At 39.9% G+C, this 25,589-nt stretch overlaps 1 protein-coding gene across 1 annotated transcript in view; it reads right to left on the reverse strand.

Moving 5' to 3' along the window:
* Positions 1–5,141: 5,141 nt before the first annotated feature.
* tmem104 (transmembrane protein 104) overlaps positions 5,142–25,589 on the reverse strand; it is a 44,842-nt gene continuing 24,394 nt past the window's right edge. The window contains exons 9-10 of the mRNA XM_058372716.1: positions 18,628–18,721; positions 5,142–7,987 (exon numbers count right to left, since the gene is read on the reverse strand). Coding sequence (XP_058228699.1) covers positions 7,221–7,987; positions 18,628–18,721 — 861 coding nt within the window. The 3' untranslated portion in view covers positions 5,142–7,220. The remainder of the gene's footprint in view (positions 7,988–18,627; positions 18,722–25,589) is intronic.

Here is a 25,589-nt window from a genome sequence, read left to right on the forward strand (position 1 = left end):
TAACTTAAATACGTTTTCTGAAAAGCAGGGTTTGTGCAGTGAGTTTATTATTCATTCAAGCTCATATTTCTTTAACAGATGATTCATAACAGGCCAGCTTGAGTCCCGGGTTTGATTGTGAGCTCAGGTGACCATCTGTGCAAGGTTTCACATGTTGTCCTTGTAGGTTTTATCCCTTCTTCCAAAAACACCCCGTTAAGTGGATTGGCTACACTAAATTGCCTATATGTGTAAATGAGTGTGTGTGTGTGGGTGGGTGTGTGTCCATGGTGAATTGTGGTTGACTCATGTCCCATCCAGGGTGTGTCCCTGCCTCATTGTACCAAGCATTTTAGGGTTGAGCTCTGGATTCATTTCAACCCTGGATAAAGAGGTTAATAAAGATGAATGAATTAATAAATGAACGAACAAATCATATGTTTTTGTAGCATCATCAAATTCCATTAGTCTGTCAGGGAGATTCAGTAAAGCGTGAGAGAGATTGTGTTAGAGATGCTGACAGCAGGAGAACTGCACTTGTCCAGATACCAATATAAGACAGCTGTAGGAGAAACAGAAAGAGGCACGACTAAATATGAGCCCTGATGGAGCTACAAACAGTAGGCACCTAGCAGCCCCATGAATGAGACTTTGAGGAAAGATAAAGACCATTATACACAGGCCTAATAAATGATACTATAAAGTCCAATTTTTATTTTGTTGGAAGACGTCGTTAAAAAACAGAACATATTCAGTGATATTCAGTCCAAAAAAGACTGCACCGGCATTCACAAATAATGTAGCTCTTATATATTATGATATCATTACAAACAAAATGAAAGCTCTTCTCACACCTCACACTGCACCACACTCTGTCAGATCCTCCAGCACTCCTCGCCCAGTCCCACCATCACTCAGGGTACAAGGAAGGCATCAAGAATTTTCTATGTTCTGCTGCTTGGGTTCTCCTAGATGTCTGTACAGCAGAGTCACTGGCTTTAAAATCGCACTCGCTTTATTTATTAAAAAAAGTGTGTGCTGTTCTTGCTGTATTGCCTCCCAACAGAGTTTCAGCCCGATGCTTTTCTTAGTCTGTGACCTAGTGAACCAGTATTGATGCATTTATTGATAGAGACTTCAAAGCACTTTTGTGTGTCTCTCTGGATAAGGGGGTCTGCCAAATGCTGTGAATGTAAATGTGATGTCAAATAATTCATTTACTAAGAAATATGACACTATATACGTATATGGGAGGTAAAAAACTCTTTTGCACACAGACTGCTAGAAAATTCACTCAAACATTGTTCAACAACTCTACAAGTGTACAGAGGAAAAGACAGCGATATTAATTAGTGACAGATTAGGGAGCAATAGATATACACAGATCAGGCATAACATTATGAGCAGTGAGAGGTGAAGTGAATAACACTGATTATCTCCTCATCATGGCACCTGTTAGTGGGTGGGATATATTAGGCAGCAAGTGAACATTTTGTCCTCAAAGTTGATGTGTTAGAAGCAGGAAAAATGGACAAGTGTAAGGAGTTTAACAAGGGCTAAAATGTCTAGACAACTGGATCACAGCATCTCCAAAACTGCAGCTCTTGTGGGGTGTTCCCGGTCTGCAGTGGTCAGTATCTATCAAAAGTGGTCCAAGGAAGGACCAACGACAGGGTCATATGCGGCCAAGGCTCATTGATGCACATGGGGAGTGAAGGCTGACCCGTGTGATCCGATCCAACAGACGAGCTACTGTTGATCAAATTGCTGAAGAAGTTAATGCTGGTTCTGATAGAAAGGTGTCAGAATACACAGTGCATGACGGGTCAGGGCTGTTTTGGCAGCAAAAGGGGAACCAACACAATATTAGGCAGGTGGTCATAATGTTATGCCTGATCGGTGTAGATTAGGCAGCTGTATTAGATAGAGATCAGATGCATTTATCAGCTAGAGGAATATAGATTAGAGATAGATTAGATAAACACAGACTAGATAGCTATATTAAGAAATATGACACTATATACAGTAATAAACTGTAGGGAGGTAACACTTTTTTGCACACTGACAGAATTGTATTAATCTGTTATAAATAAATAAATAAATAAATAAATAAATAAATAAATAAATAAATAAAGGAGAACCAAACCATAGACAAAACCAACTGAACTTTAATCAGCCTGAGTGCTTGGAGTTTGCTTATGAAACACTGGCACTGTACCAGCACAAAAGGGCAGCATGGACCCTGAGCAATCACTGCCTCTATTAGCACACTCCCTATGGGACGATCCCTAACCGCCCTGATCCCTCACTCCAGCGCAAATCATCCTTAATGGTGCCATCAGTGGCTGCCGGGGACGAGAGTTAAAGCATCGTGTTTATACACACACCTCAGCAGGTAGAGATTACCGACCTCAGCAGTGCCGTTATCACACAGTGCAGACTCACAGGCCTCCAGAGGGATAAAGCAGCAGAGGCCAACCAGTAAAACCTCCAGATTTGACAGTCAGAACTATGAGATACATGGTTTAGTCACAACATCAAACTCATCCTGTTGATATTATTCTATAATAATGAGGACTGAATACTTGGCAACAACTTGATTTGATGTGTAACTTCATAAAACAAGGATAAGAAATGTAACAAACTGATTTCTGAAAGGTTTGTGCCAAAACTACTCAGGTGACAAGACTACAGACAAGAAGATTGTAGTGTATTTTTAACCTTGGAAAACTTATTTTTTACTTTTGTTTTACTTTTTTTATTTATTTTTTTTTCCCAGACCGAATAAAAGTAAACTATATTGCCAAACGTTTTGGGACACGCCTCCAAATCACTGAATTCAGGTGTTGTTTTTCAGGGGTTGGGCTTGTCCCCTTAGTCCCAGTGAAAGGAACTCTTAATGCTTCAGCATACCAAGACATTTTGGACAATTTCATGCTCCCAACTTTGTGGGAACAGTTTGGGGATGACCCCTTCCTGTTCCAACATGACTGCACACCAGTGACCAAAGCAAGGTCCATAAAGACATGGATGAGCGAGTTTGGTGTGGAGGAACTTCACAGAGTCCTGACCTCAACCTGATAGAACACCTTTGGGATGAATAAGAGCGGAGACTGCAAGCCAGGCCAAAACTGAGAGATCTGCCTTTACATGTACATAAATGTAATATGGAGTTGTCCCACCCTTTGCAGCTATAACAGCTTCAACTCTTCTGGGAAGGCTTTCCACAAGGTTTAGGAGTGTGTTTTGGGGGATTTTTGACCATTCCTCTAGAAGCGCATTTGTGAGGTCAGGCTCTGATGTTGGACGAGAAGGCCTGACTGTGCAGGCCAGTCTAGTTCAAGCTAACCCAGCCACTGAAGAGTTAACTCTCATTGCCGGACCCAAGCCCAAATAAAATGCGAGGGTTGCATCAGGAAGTGCATCCAGTGTAAAACCTGTCCCGAATCAAAACATGCAGACCGAACAATCCGCTCTGGCGACCCCAAACACGAAGCAGCCACAACAACAACTTCATTTAAGTCCTGACTGAGTACACAGTGTTACGGGATCATGCACTGTATTAAATCTTGTTTGTGTAGCGGCTACAAATTGATATTCCCTTCTCGTCCAATCGAGTGAAGGTGCGTGTTAAGAGAATGACCTTTTAGAAATTGTGCATTTAAGAGGTCAATTACTTTGATAAAGGAAACCGAGGAGAGTATTTTCGGCCAAATCTTGTTGACCTTTACCTACATTACATCTGCATAAGGACTCTGGTCTCAGTGGTGCGCAAAAAACATGTAAAGCCAAATGCCTCTGTTTTGACCTTGTGGCATTTGTATCTTCATTCAGATAAATTACACAACCCAGTAGACTAAAGCGAGTGACAGTGGCCCAGTCGACGGCTGCTGCTTTCCCACATGCGGCTGAATTCCACCATATCACATGACCAAGAACTACAGTGTGACATGGAGCTGTAAAAGCACAAAGCCTTTATTCAGTTAAGGCAGCAGTGTCCAATCCTGTAAGACTACGGTGGGTCGTGCCAGCTTCCCATTCGGCCTTCCGTCAAAACGCAGCATAAATCACAGCAAATTAAATAAACTGTGAATAAATTAAGCAGCACAAAGTTTTAATTTCCAATTACAAGCCTCCACACACACACCCGCATGCACAAAAGGCCAGAGGGGGAATTAAATTATGCTGTCGCAGACATGATGGAAATGGAATTCAGCTGAGAGTTTTATGTTGACAATAAAAAGTGTGTGAAGTGGGGAAAAAAGGGAAGCTTTGTTACAGGCTTAAGTGAGATGCCAATGTCCTAATAAAAAATAAAAATTGCTTTAAAAAATAGGCAGGAAATTCACGCAACCAGAGCAGTGTGTAACTGTTCAACACTTGTACAGAGGGAAAGACAAAGACATTAAGTAGATTTTAATTAGTGACAGATTGGAAAACAATAGCTATAGATTAGACAGCTGTATTAGATAGAGATTAGATCAATTTTTCAACTAGAGGAATATAGATTAGAGATAGATCAGGTAAACACAGGCTAGATAGCTATATTAGATTAAGATATAGATTAGACAGATTAAATATATATGTCTGATATATAGATTAAAAAGAGATGGCTTAGAGATATAGATCAGAGAGATAGAAAGATATATAGATTAGATAGATTTGCTAGAGAGAAAGTGAGACACAGAGAGAGAGGGATATATAACTCTCTCTATATATAAGCCTTGTAGATTAGATATCGATAGATTAGATAAGACAGCAAGGCAAGCAAAATACCACCATTTAAGTACTTGCATGAAATAAAAAAACAAAACCTCTTAATAAAAAAAAAAAAAAAAAAATGTATATATATATATATATAAGTAATAAATATAAAAATTAAATTAAATAATAAAGTAAGAAAAACAACAATACAATTAAATCAAATTAAAATAATAAATAAATAAATAAACAAATAAAACATTTAATAAAATTAAATAAAATTAAAGAGGGAAATAGGTGTGAGATGCCCTGGACACATTTTAGTGATGTAGTGTAATGTGCAGTACAGTAAGATTAACCTTTATTAAGACCTTTATACTGCTAAATATCTTTAATATCAGTAACAGTAACAGCCTATTAAATAAAGAGAGGATGAACAGAATCAGTACACACTGAAGACATTTCAAAAGAAGAAATTCAGAAGTTTATTTAGAAGACACAATGATTGTCAGTTACATGAAGTAGTTTACATGCAGGTTATCTGACGGGATTTACAGGACACAAAGACACACATGATCCTTATAAAGAGAAGATAAAAACCCTGGAAGAAAGGCACATTTTTTATTCACTTCAATCCTTTATGCTTTGTATTATTCACCACGTGTCTGTAAATGAACTTCATTTGTTAATTAAATATTGACTTAGGTGTGAGCATGAGTTATTAGCTGCAATCTCTTTTTATTGCACTTCAAATATCCACCTGAAAGTCCACCATCAGGACGGCGATATTAAAACACCTTGTCTGCCCCCGCTTCACCTTCAGTGTAAAAACTGTGAACTGTGCAGGGACAATCCCAAAAATCATCTTCAGCTGAATAAATACGAGCTGAAGGCAACGGGCGTAAAACCCGTGCAGGTGACGGCAGTCATGCTTTTGAGGCTGCTTTGCAGGCTTCTCCTGTTTTTCTTTAAGCAGGAGAGCACTCTCGCAGAGAGCAGCAGTCATTATACAGTAACAGACATGTCCTCGATGATCAGTCCATCGAGCGCTGTCGATGAAAACTCAGGAAAGATACTCTGATGTAGATGTAACGAGATGGAGACGTGTTAACAGCTACGACACATAATTGCACACAAGCTCAGTAACTGATGGGATCCTGAGGGACCACTTCCTCTGTCTGTCAAACACTGAGGGCTTGGAATGAATTAAGGACTAAATGTTTCATTTCAGGAAACGCTCTGCTGTGCTTCTTCAGTGCTGACTGGATGCTTCTCTCAAACATTTTTAATCCAACTGCTCTCAGATTGAAGCCTCTTTTCTCTATTCCTATCTCTTATGCAGTTCCTAGGTGGGTTTGGGGACAGCTGAAAAACATTACTCAAGAAAAAACAAAAAAGCCCCCAAACATTTGACGACTAGCGAATGTGGACATGGTAATGACAAAAATACAATTCAAGGCAGGATTAAACCATGTCATATATACATTTGGATTTGTGTTATATATTCAAGTGATGATAAAGTGATAAAACATTGAGACATAAGGTGCAGGTTTACTTTTTAAACAGATATCTGTCCCAGTGCTCTATGCATGTCCAAACCCCAAACACACAAGCTCCAATCAGAAAACCCAGGCTGTGCTAAAGGTAAGTGAACCTGGAGCGAGTGTGGAAGCATCTCGCTGCCTGCAGCAGTCTGCTTGAGACTTGAGTCTAGACTAAAGCTGCAGCTCTCTGTAAATCCTTCAGCCATGCTGCAGAACCCAAATCATGATTCACTACTGGTGGGGACACATGAGGGGACACAAGTTATAAAATGCTGAAAATTCCAGCCATGAAAGACTAATTATCCCTGATTTGCTTTGCTCCTGCCACAGCTCTCGGCCCACACTAAGGTGCATGTGGCTGTTTCGTTTTGGTTTTAAAAAAAAAAGGAAAGAAAGAGAGAGAGTGAGAGAGAGATAGTATGTGAGAGTGTGTGTAAGAGAGAGAGAGAAAGTTTGTGTGTGTGTGTGCGTGAGAGAGAGAGAGAGAGCCAGAGAGACCAATTCTAAGGATTATCATTCTTAAAAATAAAAAAAACAAACAAAAAAAAAAACAAAACAGACCATTATACCTAACATTTTGTTTGTAATTGCTACCAGAAAATAACCCTAATTGGTCTCATAAGGAACAAAATATTACAAAAATAAACAGGCAAAAAGTAATAAAATAGTGTCGACGTCAGAAGCCTGACTGAGGTTTGTTACAAAATGAAAACTGTTGCAGTGCGAACTGAACTGCAAACTGAATGCCGTAAGCAAATTAAAGCTCAAATTAACCTACAGTGAAAAAAGACTTCTTTTCTTTACAGTCTTTTTACAGAATTAAACTCATTTTTGCTCCCTTTCCATATTTAACAAGTTAAACAGAAACCAGTTGCCAATTACTGTGGAAAAAAAAAAAAGTGATTAAACCTGTATCAAACCTGTACAGCTTTAATTACAGAACAGAACAAAAAGTAGATAGAAAATACTGATAGTATTATACAGTAAACTCCATGCTTAGGTCTTGTTTTCTGCTGTCAGTATGATATTAGCTGTGACAAACATCAGGCAGGAGGTTGCCCAAATCACCACAAATACGACCCAGAACGTGTGTCGGAACGGAGACCTGTGCTTATTCTCCACGTCTCTTCCAAACACAGGCTCTAGGTGGCGCCGGCTAAAGTAGACCAGCGCAGCAGGAATGATGTATTGAATGCCTGTGCCTGCGTAGGCTCCAGTGATGCCCACAAGAGACTCTAGATCATGAGTACAAAACGCCACTATGATGGGTGGCACCAAAGTGATCAAGGGAAACACAATGCGGTCCACCACCCATGGGTAGGTGCCTCCGTCTCGATGGAAGAGCGTCTTCCAGTTGTTGCGCAGCGTGACTGCGATTATAGGGAAGTTCGTGCTGATGGTGAAGACAGGGAAGAGTCCTAAAAAGTAGCGGAGGGCGGCCACGCCCAGCACGTCACAGTTATCGGTGAAGTTTAGTGTGTACATGTCTCGCAGCAGTGAGCTGTCGAAGCAGAAGATGGCTGTGAAAGAAAGCAGACTGTAGAAGGCCAGGATGAGAATGTAGTCCACCGTTAGCAGTGCAGTCACCCTCCGTTTGTCTGAGATAGGCGTGATCAGAGAGGGCAGCGAGTGCTGGCACATGAAGGAGTACACACACACGCCAAAGAGGTTGGGAACTCCGCTGAGCTGCGCCATCTGAGGGTGGCCCTCTCTGTGGCCCTTTGAGATGCGGATCAGTGCCAGGATTATCATCATGGTGAAAGCTGTAAGATAAAAAACAGATCGAAAAGCTGTTATAATATATATATATATATATATATATATATATATATATATATATATATATATTATATTATAGGAACACCTGTACCCCTGCTCATTCATGCAATTATCTAATCACCCTATCAAGAACAATCATGCAGATACAGGTCAAAAGCTTTAGTTAATGTTCACATAAAACATTAGGAGGAGAGGGAAAATGTGATCTCATCTGTGTATCTTCTACGCTGTCCACCTTTGGTATGTTTGTGCCCTATGTAGCTTCAGAATCCTGTTTTAAGCTGATAGGGGTAGAACCTAACAAAGTCTTCTGCTGCCGTAGCCTAAATCTGCCTTAAGGTTCAAACAGAGATATTTTTCTGCTCACCACAGTTGTAACCATATCTATCCTGCTAGCTCACACCAGTGGGGCAACAAGACATCACCACCCACAGGACACCAGCTCACTGGATGTCTTATGTTTTTAGCACCATTCTGTGTAAACTGTAAAGATTGTCGTGTGTGGAAAATCCCAGGAGATCAGCAGTTTCTGAAATACACTGTCAGTCCTGGCAGCAACAACCATGGTCAAAAGCCATGTAGATCATACTTTCCCCATGATTGCATAATTTTAAGCTCTGCACAGCTGCCTACATGATTGCAGGAGGTCAGTGAGCACAGTTTAGGATTGCATCACAATAACCATTACAAGAAAATTCAAAAAAAAAAAACAGTTGGCCAATAATTTGACTGTTAAAACTGAATCAAGAAATACACTTCAATTTTATCATGCATTTTAAGTCCAGGCGTCATGCTGTGCTGCATTGTTTTTTACATGCCAACTTGTGTTTATAAGTGAAGTGTAACTCCAGAGAGATGTGTTTAAATCCCATACGTCTTTTTATATGCTGTAAACTTTAACTAAAAATTATACTAGTAAACCAATGCAAATGCTTCTGTCTGTTGTAAATGCTGTCTTCATTCTCCAAGGTTTACCAACATTGTTGTACAGTAGACACTGATTTTTTTAATAAACCTAAAGCATATTATTCAATTATAGGATGCAGGGTGAAATGGACCTTCATTATCCTCTATAAAAACCTTGAATTTTGTAGTGAGACTGTTGAAACATTGAAGTGAGTTAATTCCAAATACACTGCTCCATGCATAACCAGGAACTAAAAAGAGCAGAGTTGTTAGCTTGTGAAAACCTGCTACTTCAATCTAAACCAGGGTTAATCACATGGTCTGCAGGCTGGAACAATCCAGAGAAAAGGTTATAATCTGTCTCACTAAATCAATTTAGAATTTGTGTCCTAAAAAAAAAGTGTCTAGTGGACCTTAGTTAAATTGAAAGATACACACCGACCAGGCATAACATTATGACCACCTGCCTAATATTGTGTTGGTCCCCCATTTGCTGCCAAAACACAACAACCTGCAATGCACTGTGTATTCTGACACCTTTCTATCAGAACCAGCATTAACTTCTTCAGCAATTTGAGCAACAGTAGTTCGTCTGTTGGATTGGATCACACGGGCCAGCCTTCTCTCCCCAAGTACATTAATGAGCCTTGGTCACCCATGACCCTGTCACCGGTTCACCACTGTTCATTCCTTGGACCACTTTTGATAGATACTGACCACTGCAGACCGGGAACACCCCACAAGATCTGCAGTTTTAGAGACGCTCTGATCTAGTCATCTAGCCATCACAATTTGGCCCTTGTCAAACTCGCTCAAATCCTTATACTTGCCCATTTTTCCTGCTTCTAACACATCGACTTTGAGGACAAAATGTTCACTTGCTGCCTAATATATCCCACCCACTAACAGGTGCCATGATGAGGAGATCATCAGTGTTATTCACTTCAACTCTCAGTGCTCATAATGTTATGTCTGGTATATAAATATCCACAAATCCATTAGTCTCCATTATTTCACTCTGCAAAGTGAAACAGGGAGCTGTGCATGTACTGTAATGCACTATAATGTGGAAGGATGTGCAAGTATATCCAGAATTTGAATTATTTTTTATGAATTACTCATTCAATAAATTTCTTCATTCATATTTTTAAAAAAAAACAGATAAAAGGACATATTTACGACTTGTTGCTGATGTGATACTGATCGATTGTATAAATGACTGTACAGCTCAACTGTAATTTCTAAGATGCACCCTAGCTGTTGATCCCTTTCCTCAAAAGCACAGTGTTGCTCAGCAGTGGACACATCCACCACATAAATTAAGTGCTTAAGCCAACCCAATCCTAGTGTCCTGCAGTGAGCAGTAAGGCCACATCTAATCGATAGGAATTAATGCATCATCGGTGACTTCCAGGGTCCTTGACTCTCTAAGGGACACCAAAGAAGGCTTGGCATTCGTGTTACGGCGTGTTGAGTGCAGGCTTTTCACCTCTCACTGCTCAATCACACCATTACAGGGGGAATTAGTCACAGCCCTCCTCCTCCTCTGCGCCCTCGCTTCTTTAGGATGCATGATGCATCGCCCCACCTTGCCAGGAAGGGGACAGATTCTCTTGCCCTTGTAGCAGATCTCTTGCAATGCATTTGGGCTCAATCAGCAAGAACAAAGCGTCAGGAAAAATTAATAGGGTCCTAGCAACACAAGGCCTAAAGTGGAGGCTAGTGTAAGGACAGTCTGTTCACCTCCCTGTGTAGAGGTCTAGGTTTCACCGGACAGAGGAGAAGTCTTCCCAATAGTCAATAAATAAATCAGGAGCGGTGTGCTATGGCTGTGACAGTTTAATGCATGCCATGGGAATAAAATGAACATTCCAATTACGAGGACAAAATGTACTCTGACAAAAAAATGAGAGCAATGTGAACCGTGTTACTGCACGATGGTGAGCCTCCTGAGCAAGAAAGCGTAGAAATAAATGAGGAGCCGGTCAACCTGCTTTCTCCAAGAAACAGGCAAATGCCAATGTCCACATTTGAATTACAAGGAACACTAACAATTAATAAGGAGTCTAAAAATAAAAAAAAAAAAAGGAAGAAGGAGCAATAAGGAACAATGTGCACAGAAAGAAAATGTCACAATCTTCTATCCTGGACTTGAAATATTTTTTTAGACCATCAGAAAAGTTAAGCAATTATCTCCTCATCTCTCTACTCAAACATTTATTCACAGATGACATTTAACAGCACAATAAAATAAGAAATAAAGACAAATCGACACTCGTTACACGACTCTGTTATGTAGAATCTATGTTTAAATGTTTAAACGTAGTTGCATAGCTTCATAAGGAATGAAGTCATAATATTAAAGTAAGCTAAAAATTTAAATGATTAATGTAATAATTACAGTGATGACTATTCATGCAGTAATATATTGGCAATGTACCTTTTCTTTTAAACGTTAACTTCAATACTTGACATCTCAATTATTTCTCAGCATATTCGTTTTTTTTGATTATATTTTAATTCTCTTGATTTTATGTTCATCACCACCACAGTGGACAGCAAAGGGGAAACAAATGAGTCGGGAACTACACGCAGTTCATTCAAATATAATGCAAAAACTAACAACGAACACTTGCTTCGTTGAGTACTTAGTTCACTCATTTTGAGTCGCTGCTTTATCCTGCTCAAGCTCGGAGTGGATCCAGTCTTTGTAATGCTGGGTGCAAGGCAGAAGAATTCCATACGAAGAACTTTCCGAAGTAACTTTTGAACTTATTTCTCCAAATACTAGCTATTATGTTTGACAGTTTGATCAGGAAGCACACATGCAGGATATATAATAATTAATAAGTATGACAGAGGGCATATCACATCATATAGCAAATTTGCAGGAAAGGCATCACGTTTGCACAGTGTGAAAGGCAAACAATGGCATGAGTGCGGTGTACATGGTGACGTTCTGGGCATTGGGACCAACCTCTAAACGACCTATACAGAGATGAAATGTTTTCTAGTTGGCACTGGAGGTGTTGTCACATTGGCAGAAGGTAATTATGCACTGTCCGAGTTGGTGAAGGCATGTGACACCATGCAGAAAGATGCATATATGCTTCAATGTCCTTCTAGTAGAAAAAAACAGCTGGACAGTATTGTCCTGGGACGGTAATCTGTTTTTTCATATTTTTATTAGGTGTCTTTAACCTGGAGTGGTGCATTTAGTAAAAACTACACTATATTGCAAAGAGTTTTGGGACGTCTGCCTTTACATGCACATGAACTTTAATGACATCCCATTCTTAATCGGTGGGGTTTAATATGGAGTTGGTCAGCCCTTTTGAGGCTTCACCTCTTCTGGGAAGGCTTTCCACAAGGTTTAGGAGTGTGTTTATGGGAATTTTTGACCATTCCTCTAGAAGCACATTTGTGAGGTCAGGCACTGATGGATGAGATGAATGAAGAAGATGATTGGATGAGATGATTGGATAAGAAGGCCTGGCTCGCAGTCTCTGCTCTAATTCAGCCCAAAGGTGTTCTATCAGGTTGAGGTCAGGACCCTGTGCAGACCAGTCAAGTTCCTTCACACCAAACTCGATCATCCATGTCTTTATGGACCTTGCTTTATGCACAGGAAGGGGTCATCCCCAAACTGTTCCTATAAAGTCGAGAGCATGAAATTGTCCAAAATGTCTTGGTATGCTGAAGCGTTAAGAGTTCCTTTCACTGGAAGTAAAGGGCCAAGCCCAATCCCTGAAAAATAACCCCACACCATAATCGCCCCTCCGCCAAACTATATACTTGGCACAATGCAGTAAGGCAAAAACCGTTCTCCTGTAGCCATGGAAGTGATTGGAACACCTGAATTCAATGATTTGGAGGGGTGTCCCAAAACTTTTGGCAATATAGTGTAGTTAAAAGGTATACCCATGGTCCTTAAGGTCCCATGAGTTGACAATCATTTTGTGCATTATATTCACATTTCCCAGTATACAAAACAGACAAGATGTATCCTTAAGAGTACCAATCAAGTGACAAAGAAAGGTAAGCTCACAATATGTAAGTAATAGATTCAGTGGTGCGTACAGTACAAACGTGTTGCATGACTGAGCTAAGTTTTAGAGGCTGCTGTCAGAAGAACGTCATGCACTAACAAGAGGCTTTGTAGGGCATTGGTTTTTTATAGGTTTATTGTCTGAGCATCTAAGAGCACATGCTGTAACAAAACACAGGCACCACTGAGACCCATTCTTCCTATATTAACACTGAAAGACTAAAGAGCAACAGTCACAGAATCAAGGGCATGTTTAATACAAATACTTCTGACACGCCATTCTACCATGAGAGTCCACTGTACAGATGCTTAACCTTCACCGCTGAGGCCTCCATCGGTTAGAGCTGAAATGTGATTCTGTCTATGAACATGCCACCAAGCGATTCATCACGCAGCCAGCATTCCCACCCCCGCAAGCTTGTTGACGAGCGAAGAAAATGCCACTGGTGTTTATGTTTTCGGGTCTTATTCATCTTGATATGTCTGTATCTGTCGCCGGGGCGGGCGGCCGGGAGTGAACTGTTGACCCTGAGCGCTATGAAATCTGTAGCTCTCGGAAACATACAACTAGAAGCGTTTATATTTAATGTAAAATTATTTGACTGGCATTTTGCAATATCTGCAATGCTTTTCATTCATGGAAATCAACTAGAGTGGTCTTGTATGAGGTATTCGACATCATAGTGATTGTATGCAGCTGAATGGCAACAGACACAAAAAGTCTAATGCTGAGGGAGGTCCTGGGAAAAGTGCAGGCAGGCAGAACTGAGCTAAAAGGATTTGGCAGCTGTATCACACTTAGGTATTCCTCTATCTTAATGAGCAGTGCCACTGAGCTCTAGTGGGGGACGTGAGAAGTGTTAGAAGACGCATTTTGTCATTCCACATTACTCAGGCTGAAAATCATACAGGAAGTGAGGTGGTGATGACATCCTTTTAGATATAAATAGTTTGTATTAATATATCATAAGAAACTATAGATTTGTGTTAAAGTCGACTAATGTTTACTAACTGAAAGTCGTTGGCGAATGGTACGTCATAAAACAGGCACAACATTTCTGTAATGTGGATATTTTAGCAGCTCTGTTGAACTTAATGTTAAAACTTTCATTCATATATCTTTTTTAGATAATCTGTTTTGTTTTAAAGAACTGCTTTATGCAGGAGACATCGTTAAAAATAGCTTAGAGACCATAGAGAGCGGCTATGATGCTATTGTAGGACTGCAACTGCCACTGATGGTTCTGCTCTCAAATCTTCATCCAGGAGCAGTTGATAACTTCAACCAGACAGACCTGATGAAAATTCCTGGTTACATAATTGCACTTTTTTTAACCGCAAGTCAAAAGTCACTCTATCTGGTGTGACTCAGATGAGGATGTTCCCTTCAGGGTCTATTTCCTCTCAAGGTTTCTTCCTAATATCAGTTCAGGACGTTTTTCCTCACCACCGTATGCTTTAGCTTGCTAAATTCATATGTTTAGAAATGTAACATTTATATCTTGAATTTATATATCTGTATATTGAACTGAAATCAATAACCTGCTGGAAGGGAGCTCCGAAGGCATTTTATTCATTGTAAAATAAATCTGTTTATATTTATCATAAGAATAAACAATGAAGGGAAAAAAAGTGACATCAGTCTCTCTAAAATACTTAAAGACTATAAGAAGCACAGCGAAGCACTGGCTCTGATCCCAGTCCTCACCTCCTTACCTACAGCTCCAGACAAGAAAACAAAGGAAGACAGCTTGGTAAATAGGACAGCGGACGTCAGCAGTGGTGATTAAAGGCTTAGTTACGATCTATTGAGCCCATATTGACTGAACTGTACAGAGCTGTACACATCTGAACGCTTCTTTCTAATCAACTGCAAACTTACTGAGCCAAAGAAGAAAATAGGTATCAATATAAAGCTTCCACACTGCACCTAGTTACACAACCTTTCTTCTGAGAGAGAATCCATCCAGTAGAGACGCAGAGTTATTTTCCTGCTAGTTTGTTATTCTGAAAGCTAGAGCATCTAAAGGTGGAAACAATGCTGAAGCATGTTAAGCTAATATATATTTCTAATGGTCAGATCCCAAGTGCAGTACTCCGAATAAAATGGACCGATATGTTTTCTTTGAGGACAGTTTACTTCGAGCTGCCCATTAAAGTATGGCTATAATTCAGAAAGGTCTAAAGTTATAGTGACTCGCACTGCTGGACTCAGCAGTACTATAGACAAATATGTAAGCATTATTAAAATATTCTGGGTACCTGAGCGCTCTGTTAATATGAACATTTAATTAAGAGAATTATTGTGTGTATGTATAATGCAACATTTTACATTGCACATGTTCCAGAAAGCAATAAATCAACATTTCCATCGCAATCTCCCCATTCTGCTATTACAGAATCATGACATAAATTACAACAGTGTTGAAGTACAATCTGTTTACTAAGCCTCCTGCATGTACACAAGAGTAACAGTAATAAAATGTCTCGGGAGGGGCATCTAACTTCCTCAGGAAGCAGGATGAGCTGATTAATCCTCATCTCGTAATCAAGACCCTGTCTCCAGTAACATCACATAATATAAATTAAACCTGCACGTCTCGACCCCTCCCGTGTTCACTGATATGTCACTGCTACAGGTGAGAGCTGGTCATCATCCTTCTCTTTACACAGCACTGAGAGGAAGGACAGGCTGTCACTACGGAATGTTAAATACTGTGTATAAAGAATTGATCCTTTAAATTTTAGGAAAAATATGCATGTGTTCCTTGATTCCTCTTTTTTAAAGATGTACAAGGTCCAGAGTGGTCAGAAAAGGTCACGTTTGTCTAAGAGATCCCAGGCTTTACAACTCCCCAGAAGATAAAAAAAAAAAGAGAGAAAGAATAACTGTACGGCAAACTGCAGTGTAACTGCTAGCATGGATGTTTTGCTCCACTCAGTATTAAATGAGGTCATGACACTATGGCAGGGCCAACAGTAAGTGGCAGTAAGTGGTAAGTAAGGCTAAAACACAGGAAGCTCCCCTGATGTTCACAGAGCTTACAGCTTCTTATCTGATACACAAACATGACCATCCATGGCGTTTTTCACAGAGCATTACGGGTGACTGGAGATACACACAAGGGGGTCTGGCTCCGTCCTGCTGTCTGCTGTGAATAATGACTAAGAGCACAGAGGATCATAGAAGAAAAGATTCACTCAGTCAGACTTTAAGGAGGCTAAAGATACCACCCAGTATATGAGCACACAGGTAACAGCAGGCTTGGGCTTAGAAAGGCAGGGAGATTCCAAAATATTTTTTAAAAATCTGAATAAATCCATGTCTGTGCAACTTTATCACACTTAAACAAACTTATGTACATATTGTATGATGTGGGGTGTGATGATACAGGAAAATGATCATTAATAGGTCTGGAATTACTATTACCACCTCAAAGTTGATTACTTTTCCTTAAGAGCATGCAAGGAATAACAGCATATCTGTTAAGCAATCAAACATAGCGTAAATCTTGGTTTGTGCATACAAGTGTATAGCTACACATTTCTCCAGCTTTATTTCTGGAGTAAAAAGCACACGACGCCACCCAGTGGACCTTAGTGTAAAAATGCTACTGATAAAATGCTATTGGTTTTAATAAATCTATCACCCAGCCCCAAACACAAGAACGATAGTCGAGACACACAAAATTATTAAGGTGTCTCTCAGGCACAAATCTACTCGCTGTAGTTACAGTCATTTCACTCACACTGTGCTACCAGGTAACTTGCTGCTACCTGGAGGATATAAATATTTTAACAGCATTAATGAGCCAGGTTTAGCTGCATAACCTATAAACCCTTCAAAATGTGAAGGAGTGGTGAATGAAGAGGTGAAGGAGACTGAAGCTGGCTAGCAATCTTAAGAGCAATCCAGAATCTGTCCTTTTGCTGTAGGGTGTATGAGACGTTCTTGCAGAATGAGAAAATTCGATTCTGGGCAAGCGCTCTGCAGTAATAGTTCTTTCAAAAGCGATCTAAGTGGTAAGAAAACGCACACAGCTCCAGGTCTGTGTTAACGCTGGAATTGTAAAACGTGGAAAAGCTCACATGTATTATCGCTGCTAGAGGGGCTTGAATAGATAGAAAATCTATTCATATAATGGGAAAAAAAATATCGGTTCAAATAAATGATGAACAGCATAAACATACAGAAGGAAATGAAACTGTGTTGTACTAGGGGTCATTCACTTCTGTGTTCACTGAATTTATTTTCTGACACTGTAAATGTTCTCGGAATAATTTTAGGAAGAGCAATGAAACAATTAAGCTATTTTAATGAAACTGTGATCTGTAATTAAGTATTTATTTGGCAAGGACCATTTCCCCCCCACAAGGGTATAACAACCCCACTGTGGGACTTTTTAATTCACATAATTAGCAGCTACGTATGCATGAATGTAATAAAGCCCATGGTAATTAGCCATCTCATCTCAAATTGATCTTTATGTACATCCGAACAGATGCATAAACATTTTGTTACTAGGCAACGCTGCATGAAGTCTGCTCTTGGACTCTCGGATCTGGTTAAAGTGTTGTCTGAACCCTCAGAGTTATGACAGCTACTTTATTCCTCCCCGGTTCTCGTTCCCCTAGAGGTCTAAAGCTAGGCGATCCATCCCGGGAAGCAGCACAGGCCGTGTCAGTGGTGCTGTTGAGAAATGAAGCACTATTGCAGCAGCCATTTTGAATCATTAGCCAGCATGGCACTGAGGGCTGCCGTTGTGACATGCTGAATCAATCATGGGCAGAGGCCAAGCAGGGAGACGCAACCAGAAGTGGAGGAAGAATAAACCAAAAGTGTGTAGCAAATTAACATCGCCTCTGATTATTTGACTCGGATGTACAAGTGCTCATGTGGGAGTCGTGATTCATCACTGTTGTGCTTTACTATATGGACAAAACATTTGTGGACACTTGACCAATCACACCCATGTGTTTACTGAACATCCCGTTCAAGATTTATTTTTCCTTTACTGTTATGATAACCTCCACTTTTCTGGTAAGGCTTTCAACTAGATTTTGAAGTGTAGCTGTGGGAATGTGTGCATTCAGCCACAAGAGCATTAGCAAGATAAGGCACTGATGTTGGCGAGGAGGCCTACAAGTTCGTCTCAGGTGTTCAGTGAGGTTGAGGTGAGGACTGTGTGTAGGCCACTTGAGTTCTTTCACAAGTGTTTTCATAGACCTCACACTGTTTATAGGGACAGTGTCATGCTGTAAAAGGTTTGGTCTCTCTTAGGTCCAGTAAAGGGAAATTGTAATGCTACAGCATACAAAGACAATCTATGCAATCATGTGCTTCCAATTTTGTGGCAACAGTTTGGGGGAAGACACACATATGGATGTGATGGTCATGTATCCATATATACATCACAACTTTCTAATCCTCTCAATGCTCATACACAAAAAGGTAGGGAGGGGAAAAAAACATCCACACATACATGCACACACACACACACACACACACCTACTTTAACAGGTTGTCTATAGATAAGTGGGGCAACATGATGAGAATGTATGGACTATTCATTTCCAATTTTCAAATGTATTCTGAAGACCATTATAGGGTAATGTATTTTTAGTGTACTTCATGAGTAAATTAACCTTTGTCTCTTTGTGAGAACTTACCGATCCATCTCATTAGTGAGGTGAGGATCTGAAGGTATTTGGTCTTCTGTGCATTGAAGAATGTGAAAGGTCCCAGCAGTAGTGTGAAGACTGCCTGTAACAAGAGAAAGAACACCACACAAATACAGTCAGGTTACATCCTTGTTATTCTGTTCATAAATTCATACAAGATACATAATACAACTCTTCAGTTTTAGATATCTGTGCCATAACTATACGACTGAACATAACTAAAAATGACCAAAAAAACGATAGATAGGAAAGATGTTTTCAATCTGTTGTCTATTCCACTGCATCGAATTAAACTGATGCATCGAATTAAACTTCAGTGACACAGTTTAACAGTCAATCCCACTTGGAACAGAAAAAGCTATACATGTTTATGTAAAGTGTTCACATACTCATCATTTAGGACCACAAAAACAGACAAAACACAAGAACATACTAAAGACTTTATGATTTTATCATATCAGACAAACATGACCACCACATGTCCTTGTTCTTCAATCACTTCACTGGTCAGAGAAGGTCTATTACTGCCGTGATGTTCAACACAAAAGAGAGCTGGTCAGTTGCTCAATAAACGGGAAAAGAGCTGGACAATAGGATGATGTAATCAGATGTGGGTGACCGCAAACTGAAACAGGCTACAATTATTCAAAATTAGAATTAGTGTCATTTACTTAGGAGCTTAACAAAAGTACTCTGAATTACAAAGCTAGTGACTGACGATATAATCAATTATTGGAATTTTTACCAAATTATATTTCTTGCATTCCTTTTCCAAACATTAAATGGAACTATAGTGGCACAGGCTGAAAAAGGTCAGTCCAGACTTCTCAATCATCAACCACAAGCTAACTGAGATATAAATAATCAGTCCTGGGTCTGAGCAGGAATCTCAGTCCAAGAGCCAATCCTTATACCCAATATACCCAAACCACCTCTCAACAGTTCCACACAGAGGCTCTCTGAGATTACAAAACTCAACGCATCATGGAGTGAAAGCCCAGTTATGCCAAGGCTTCATTTCCGATCTTGTTCTTTTAATCACTACCCACAATCTGTGACCACAGATGAGGATCGAGGAGCAAACTTAAATCTTTTTAAAATACAAAATATATATTTTTTAAATATCAGCTTTAAATTTGTGAGTCTAATTCAGCACTATATGTGCTCCACTACTCTAACACCAATTTGATGTTGCATTATCTAACTTGTCACATATGCTGCATTTTCCAATTCAAGGGCCTGCCAGAATACTCCGGAAACATGAACCGTTTCAAAACCTACTGGGAGGGAGGATGGAGGGACAGAGAGAAAGAGATAAAGAGAGATGAGCTGGACTGTTCGTGAGGCGTGACACTGGCTCTCATGGCATAACACCTGTGCTGGGTTAGGACAGGAAGTAGGGCTGGCATGGAGAACGCAGAGGGGTCAAGAACGAGGGAGGGAGGGAGAGAGAGAATGAAAGAGGGGAGATATATAACAGTAAGTCTTCCTTATTTTATTTCGTGAGACAGTAGCATTCTGTCAATCCAACCATGTGAGGATTAAAGCTTGAGAAAGACTGACTTCAGCTTTTTAACCTGCAGATCAGATTTAATGCATTTAATGCATTTATTCCTTCTAGGCCATTCCAATAAACTCTTCATTACACGCTCCATCCTGTGCCGCTGCACGCACAGTCTGTATATGTTTCCTTTTAGTGAAAATGCTTATGTTTCAGACTATATTTGAATACAGCCGTAGTTAAAAGCAACGCTTGCATATCCCCCCTTCTCTTCAATGAACCAGAAGATTACTACACTCCTGTAGAGCTGTGCTATGGATGGATATGAGCATTTCCTTTTTTATGATAATGACTCTGCTAAACATCGGCCATTTTATGCCTCAATATCAGAGAACAGTTCTTATATGGCTGAGGCCATTGCGGTTGTGCTGCTGAATGGGATGCATTAAGAGGCAAGAGAGAGAAGAGAAACTGCAAAGGTCACCAGAGTAGTAAGGAACCTGACATTGACTCCTTACTGAACTTCTCCAGACAAGTTTCAATTAAAATCAAACCACTTAAAGTAAAAACCAAAAAAAGGGTGTATTCACTTTCAAAAGAAACAGAAGCATCAGACTTAATCAGATCTGTGCTACACAAGTCTAGGAGAACAACAAAAGCAGGTTGACATGACCATGATCTCCTCTACTCAGCCAGCATGGCATGACCTAGAAACTGCTTCACTGACTACAACCTCACACACATCCTCGTGTGATGATAGCACTGTCTTGTGAGCACCAAAAGTTCAGTATTTACATGTGACCCTCCTCCACCAGACGGCCTGTTCCTAATGAGATCCCAAACCGCTACAAGGTCTGAAGCACCAGACCACTTCCATCTCGACATGCAGAAAACACTAAAAATAGCATATGAGATGATAGAAATTCTATGTTGCGATGCTCTCAGGATGGCTCTTTGACTTCATGTTTAATATCTGTATTTGTCTATGGGCAACAAGCTGAACGGTAAATGGGTGTTAGATAGCAACAGTAGCTAAGGACACATTTATTTTCATGTGTCAGATGTTTTTATGCTGTGTTCAAGCATTGTAAATTAAAACGAGCAAAACTGTAAAAGGGTTTGGTACATCAGCTTAATAAAATTATTAACTCTGCAGATTCAATTTGACAATCTGCTTATAGTGTTTCCATGACACAGGTAATACCTGGACTGCATAATACAATCATTCTGCTTTAAATGAATGCACTAATCCAATTTTGTTGGATTGTTACACCACTACTAAACATTATTTACAGGATATGACACGTGGAACATGTATCAGGTGTGATCTGTTTCAGGTGATGTGATGACATGGGTTAACAGGGCCATACAGTGAAGAAAAGCTTATGGTGCCTAATTACTCCACAATATTCTTTTTTTTGCGTGATATGTTAGCATGTCCAATAACTAACTAACTAACAATCCAAGTAACTAATGTGTGTAAATTCATCACAGCTCTGGCACAAATCACACAAACCCGAATTTATTTGATTTATTAACAAATTACATCCATCATTAAAGAGGTATCCTGCGAAGTAATAATGAGTCTGTACCAGAAACAGAGCAGGAATACATTTTTGAACAGGATTTGCCAGTGGTGTTTTGAAGCACCTCCAGACTTGGCTTAGGACAGTGTGGGCTCTGCCAATAGGTCCAGTTAAAAAGAAATTGTTGCAGAGAGGCTGACCCTGGCCCGCTGGTCTATATCAAGAATAAAGCCATGCCAGATATTTTAAAATGCAACCTGTGAACCTATATTGATTGGAGCAGATATTATATCAGTACAGCTTGTGGGGAGGTGTGAACTTGGAGCTTGCAGCTGTGAGAGATGTGCTCTAGCAAGGAAGAAATATCTAGGTTTCAGGACTATACAGAAATGTTTAGCAGTAGGTAAAGACATGAGAAACCTACAGACACTAAGAGACCATAAATGAAGGCTGCTGAAAGTTTCTGTCCATGTAGAGCATGAGGTGTAAGGTCTTAATCCATCCACCAAAAACCAGAGAAATGGGGATTACATGAGTGGGTGCAATCTACTCAATCCCACAATCCTACATCTTATAGCAAGGTTATAGCTTTGCTGAGAACAGCCATGAAACATGTTTCCCAAGGCAAAGAAAGAAAAGCTGTGAAGATAAATAATAGATTCTCACACATAAAACCAACGCTGACTCTTAGAAATGTAAGGGTGAAGTTTAGCCACAGTATAGACTACTTGCAGAGTAAAGCAAGAGCAAAGTGCTTGCTTGTTTTATTTTTCTGGCCAAACAGCTGATGCTTCCACATGGGCACACAGCCCAAAAAGATATTTAACCCTCCCAGTACGTGGCAAGTAATGACCATGTAGCCAGTGCAGATTTGACTGAGCAGGCCAGTAACTGCATGTGGTCTTGCTAATAACAGCCAGCATTGTGTGAGGGCATAGGGCGACAAGCCTGCAGAACCTAGTGAAGACTGAAGTGTTCTGTAACTGTCATTATCAGTAATTAATTGATTCAGCATCACTCCAAAGAAGTCAAGACAGTAAAGAGGGCTCTTATTTATAAAGCTGTGTATTCTAATCACCTAAGAAATTGCTGGTGATTTGGACCCATAGGGTGGATAAATCAATACCCCAGGACATAACGATATCATGTCCAGTCTATTTAAGTTGCCAACCAGGCTCAGTTTTCACAAAAATTATTTTTTACTTTTGGTTTGCAATGTACACTATATTGCCAAACGTTTTGGGACATCTGCCTTTACATGCACATGAATGTAATAGGGAGTTGGCCCGCCCTTTGCAGCTATAACAGCTTCAATTCTTCTGGGAAGGCTTTCCACAAGGTGTGTTTGTGGGAATTTTTGACCATTCTTCCAGAAATGCATTTGTGAGGTCAGGCACTGACGTTGGACGAGAAGGCCTGGCTCACAGTCTCCACTCTAATTCATCCCTAAGGTGTTCCATCATGTTGAGGTCAGGACTCTGTGAAGTTACTCCACACCAAACTCACTCATCAATGTCTTTATGGACCTTGCTTCGTGCACTGGTGTACAGTCACGTTGGAACAGGAAGCACCCATCCCCAAACTGTTCCCACAAAGTTGGGAGCATGAAATTGTCCAAAATGTCTTATGCTGAAGCATTAAGAGTCCCTTTCACTGGATCTAAAGGGCCAAGCCCAACCCCTGAATTCAATGATTTGGAGTGGTGTCCCAAACTTTTGGCAATATAGTGTAGCAATTACATATTTGTATTGAGGGCTCTGCAATAACATTCTACATTATATTACTACTATGAGTTGTCACTTATACGGCACATAAATATGGCAAATGACTACAAACAAGTATGACAAAAAAGCATAAACAGAATCATACAATTAGTAACAAATCATGTAAACACCCATAACACCCCCCAAAAAGAGGATTATTACAAGAGAAGAGTTCAAATCTGAGGGAAAAACTGTTTTGTTGCTTAGATTGGGGGTGGGGGTGGGGTTGGTTGGGCATCACCATGAAAGCCAAGTGAGTCTTAAGCATCATTACCTTCCTGAACACTGTTCATATCAGCAAGGACAATTAAGAAAGCTAATTTAACAAACACACAGATGCAATAAAAAAAAAACAAATAAGAGTCCAACACCTGGTTAGAAATAAAAGTACGCAAAAACACAGATGTTTAGTTTGTTTGCCATTTTTAATGACTTCACAATGAAAACAAACAAAATCCTAAACAAAGAAGGTAGTCGAGGTAGTTGTTTTAATCATAAAACTCTACCGTTTGTCCTCTCTGATTTCTGATCAACAATCGAAAGAAAACTGAAATGCTGGCAAGTGCACATAGAAATCACGAAAACTATCCAACCTAGAGCACACATACCCAATGCTTACGAATTATAAGACACTTATTTTCTCTCTTTGGTCTGAATATCCAGATCATCTCATTTCTGCAGCTATCGGCTCAGTTCACGTCCATGTGTGAGTCATGCAGAGGCACGGATGAGTAAAAAAAGAAATATATGCCTCGGTTCTGAAAGCTGTAGGCTCTCATTTAGCAGAATTACCAGCCAGGGTCTTTAATCCCAGTCCCAGATCTGGTCTACTGAGTGTGGATACGGGTTAATATAAACATCAAACACATGACTTTTTGATTGGAAATCAGAAACAGGAAGGAGGCGTGAGAAAGGCCAGACATCAGACAGCTCACTGGCCTTGTCAGCGTAGGCACTGTTAGACAAGTTAAATCTGACAGGAAGTTCATCTGAATGCTGAGCTCGACTCGTATGGACCGTGCATTCTCGCTGGACCCTGAGGCATTAGCAGGCAGTGCAGCACAAATCACTGAGAAAGACAAAGTGCACTTTTGATTTTCATTGCCCTAAGAATTGCAGCGGTCATTCCCAGAGGTAATAGGAAACACACTGAGATTTTATTTTAAAAAATGTTTGTTTTTAAAACAACATTAAACAGAATCTTATTAGCTGGAGTTAGCCACATTATGGTTGATCTCTATTCGGACCGATTGCAGAAAGTGAGAGGACGATTAGAGGCTCAATGTAGTTATTATGAGTGATATGAACAAAGGATGTTTACATCTCATAGCCTGCACCACAAAACTACAAAAAAAGCCTACTACAACCAACTAAAAAAGCACTGTCTGTTATATGTGTAACACATTTATATGAAGAGATGTTATAGTGGATGAGACTATATCAGCATCAAATCACTACCAGATCAGAAGAATAAGATGATGATAAAGAAGAGGAGACAAGGAGTAGAAGATGGACAAGAAGATGGAGTAGCTGATGGAGATGAAGAAGCAGGGCTTGAACTTGGTAGTAACCAAAAACCACTGAATCACCAATATGTGCATTATAGCTCCAGGCATACACTCCATCTTCAAAAAAATTAGACCATATTTATACACTACATTCTCTGGAACTATCTATATATGTGTCATTTAGTTAGAAGCTTTAGAATTTGTATGCTACAAAAACTGCAAAAATACAAAATACTGGAAAAAAAAAAAAAAAGTAAAGAAGTCCAGTGAATTAGAAATAATACTCTAGAGATTCATTTGCTTGTATAATGGCTGCTGTACTTGTCTACATAAAACCCAATTCACAGACAATATAAGTTTTAATCTAGGTTTACTCTGTTAAACTATTATTAATTCACAATGTGATGGTCGAGTGGAAACTGGTGGGAAATTTCTACACGTGTCATTTTTGACAGCACAAATATGTCAAACATCATCACTCTCCTATTTTTGGTATGAAAAGTAGCCTGAATGCAGTGCGTCAAACAGAAGCCGGCAGCCAGTCAGTGGAGAACGAGTGTGAGAAAGTAAACAAACTGAACAGAGGAATGTGAGAGAATCAGATATTATAGTATGAGAGGAAAATGGATTCGGGAGCGACGGAATTTCAGCT

Source organism: Hemibagrus wyckioides, linkage group LG02 (assembly GCF_019097595.1).
Source record: "Hemibagrus wyckioides isolate EC202008001 linkage group LG02, SWU_Hwy_1.0, whole genome shotgun sequence".
Classification (NCBI taxonomy): Eukaryota; Metazoa; Chordata; class Actinopteri; order Siluriformes; family Bagridae; genus Hemibagrus; species Hemibagrus wyckioides.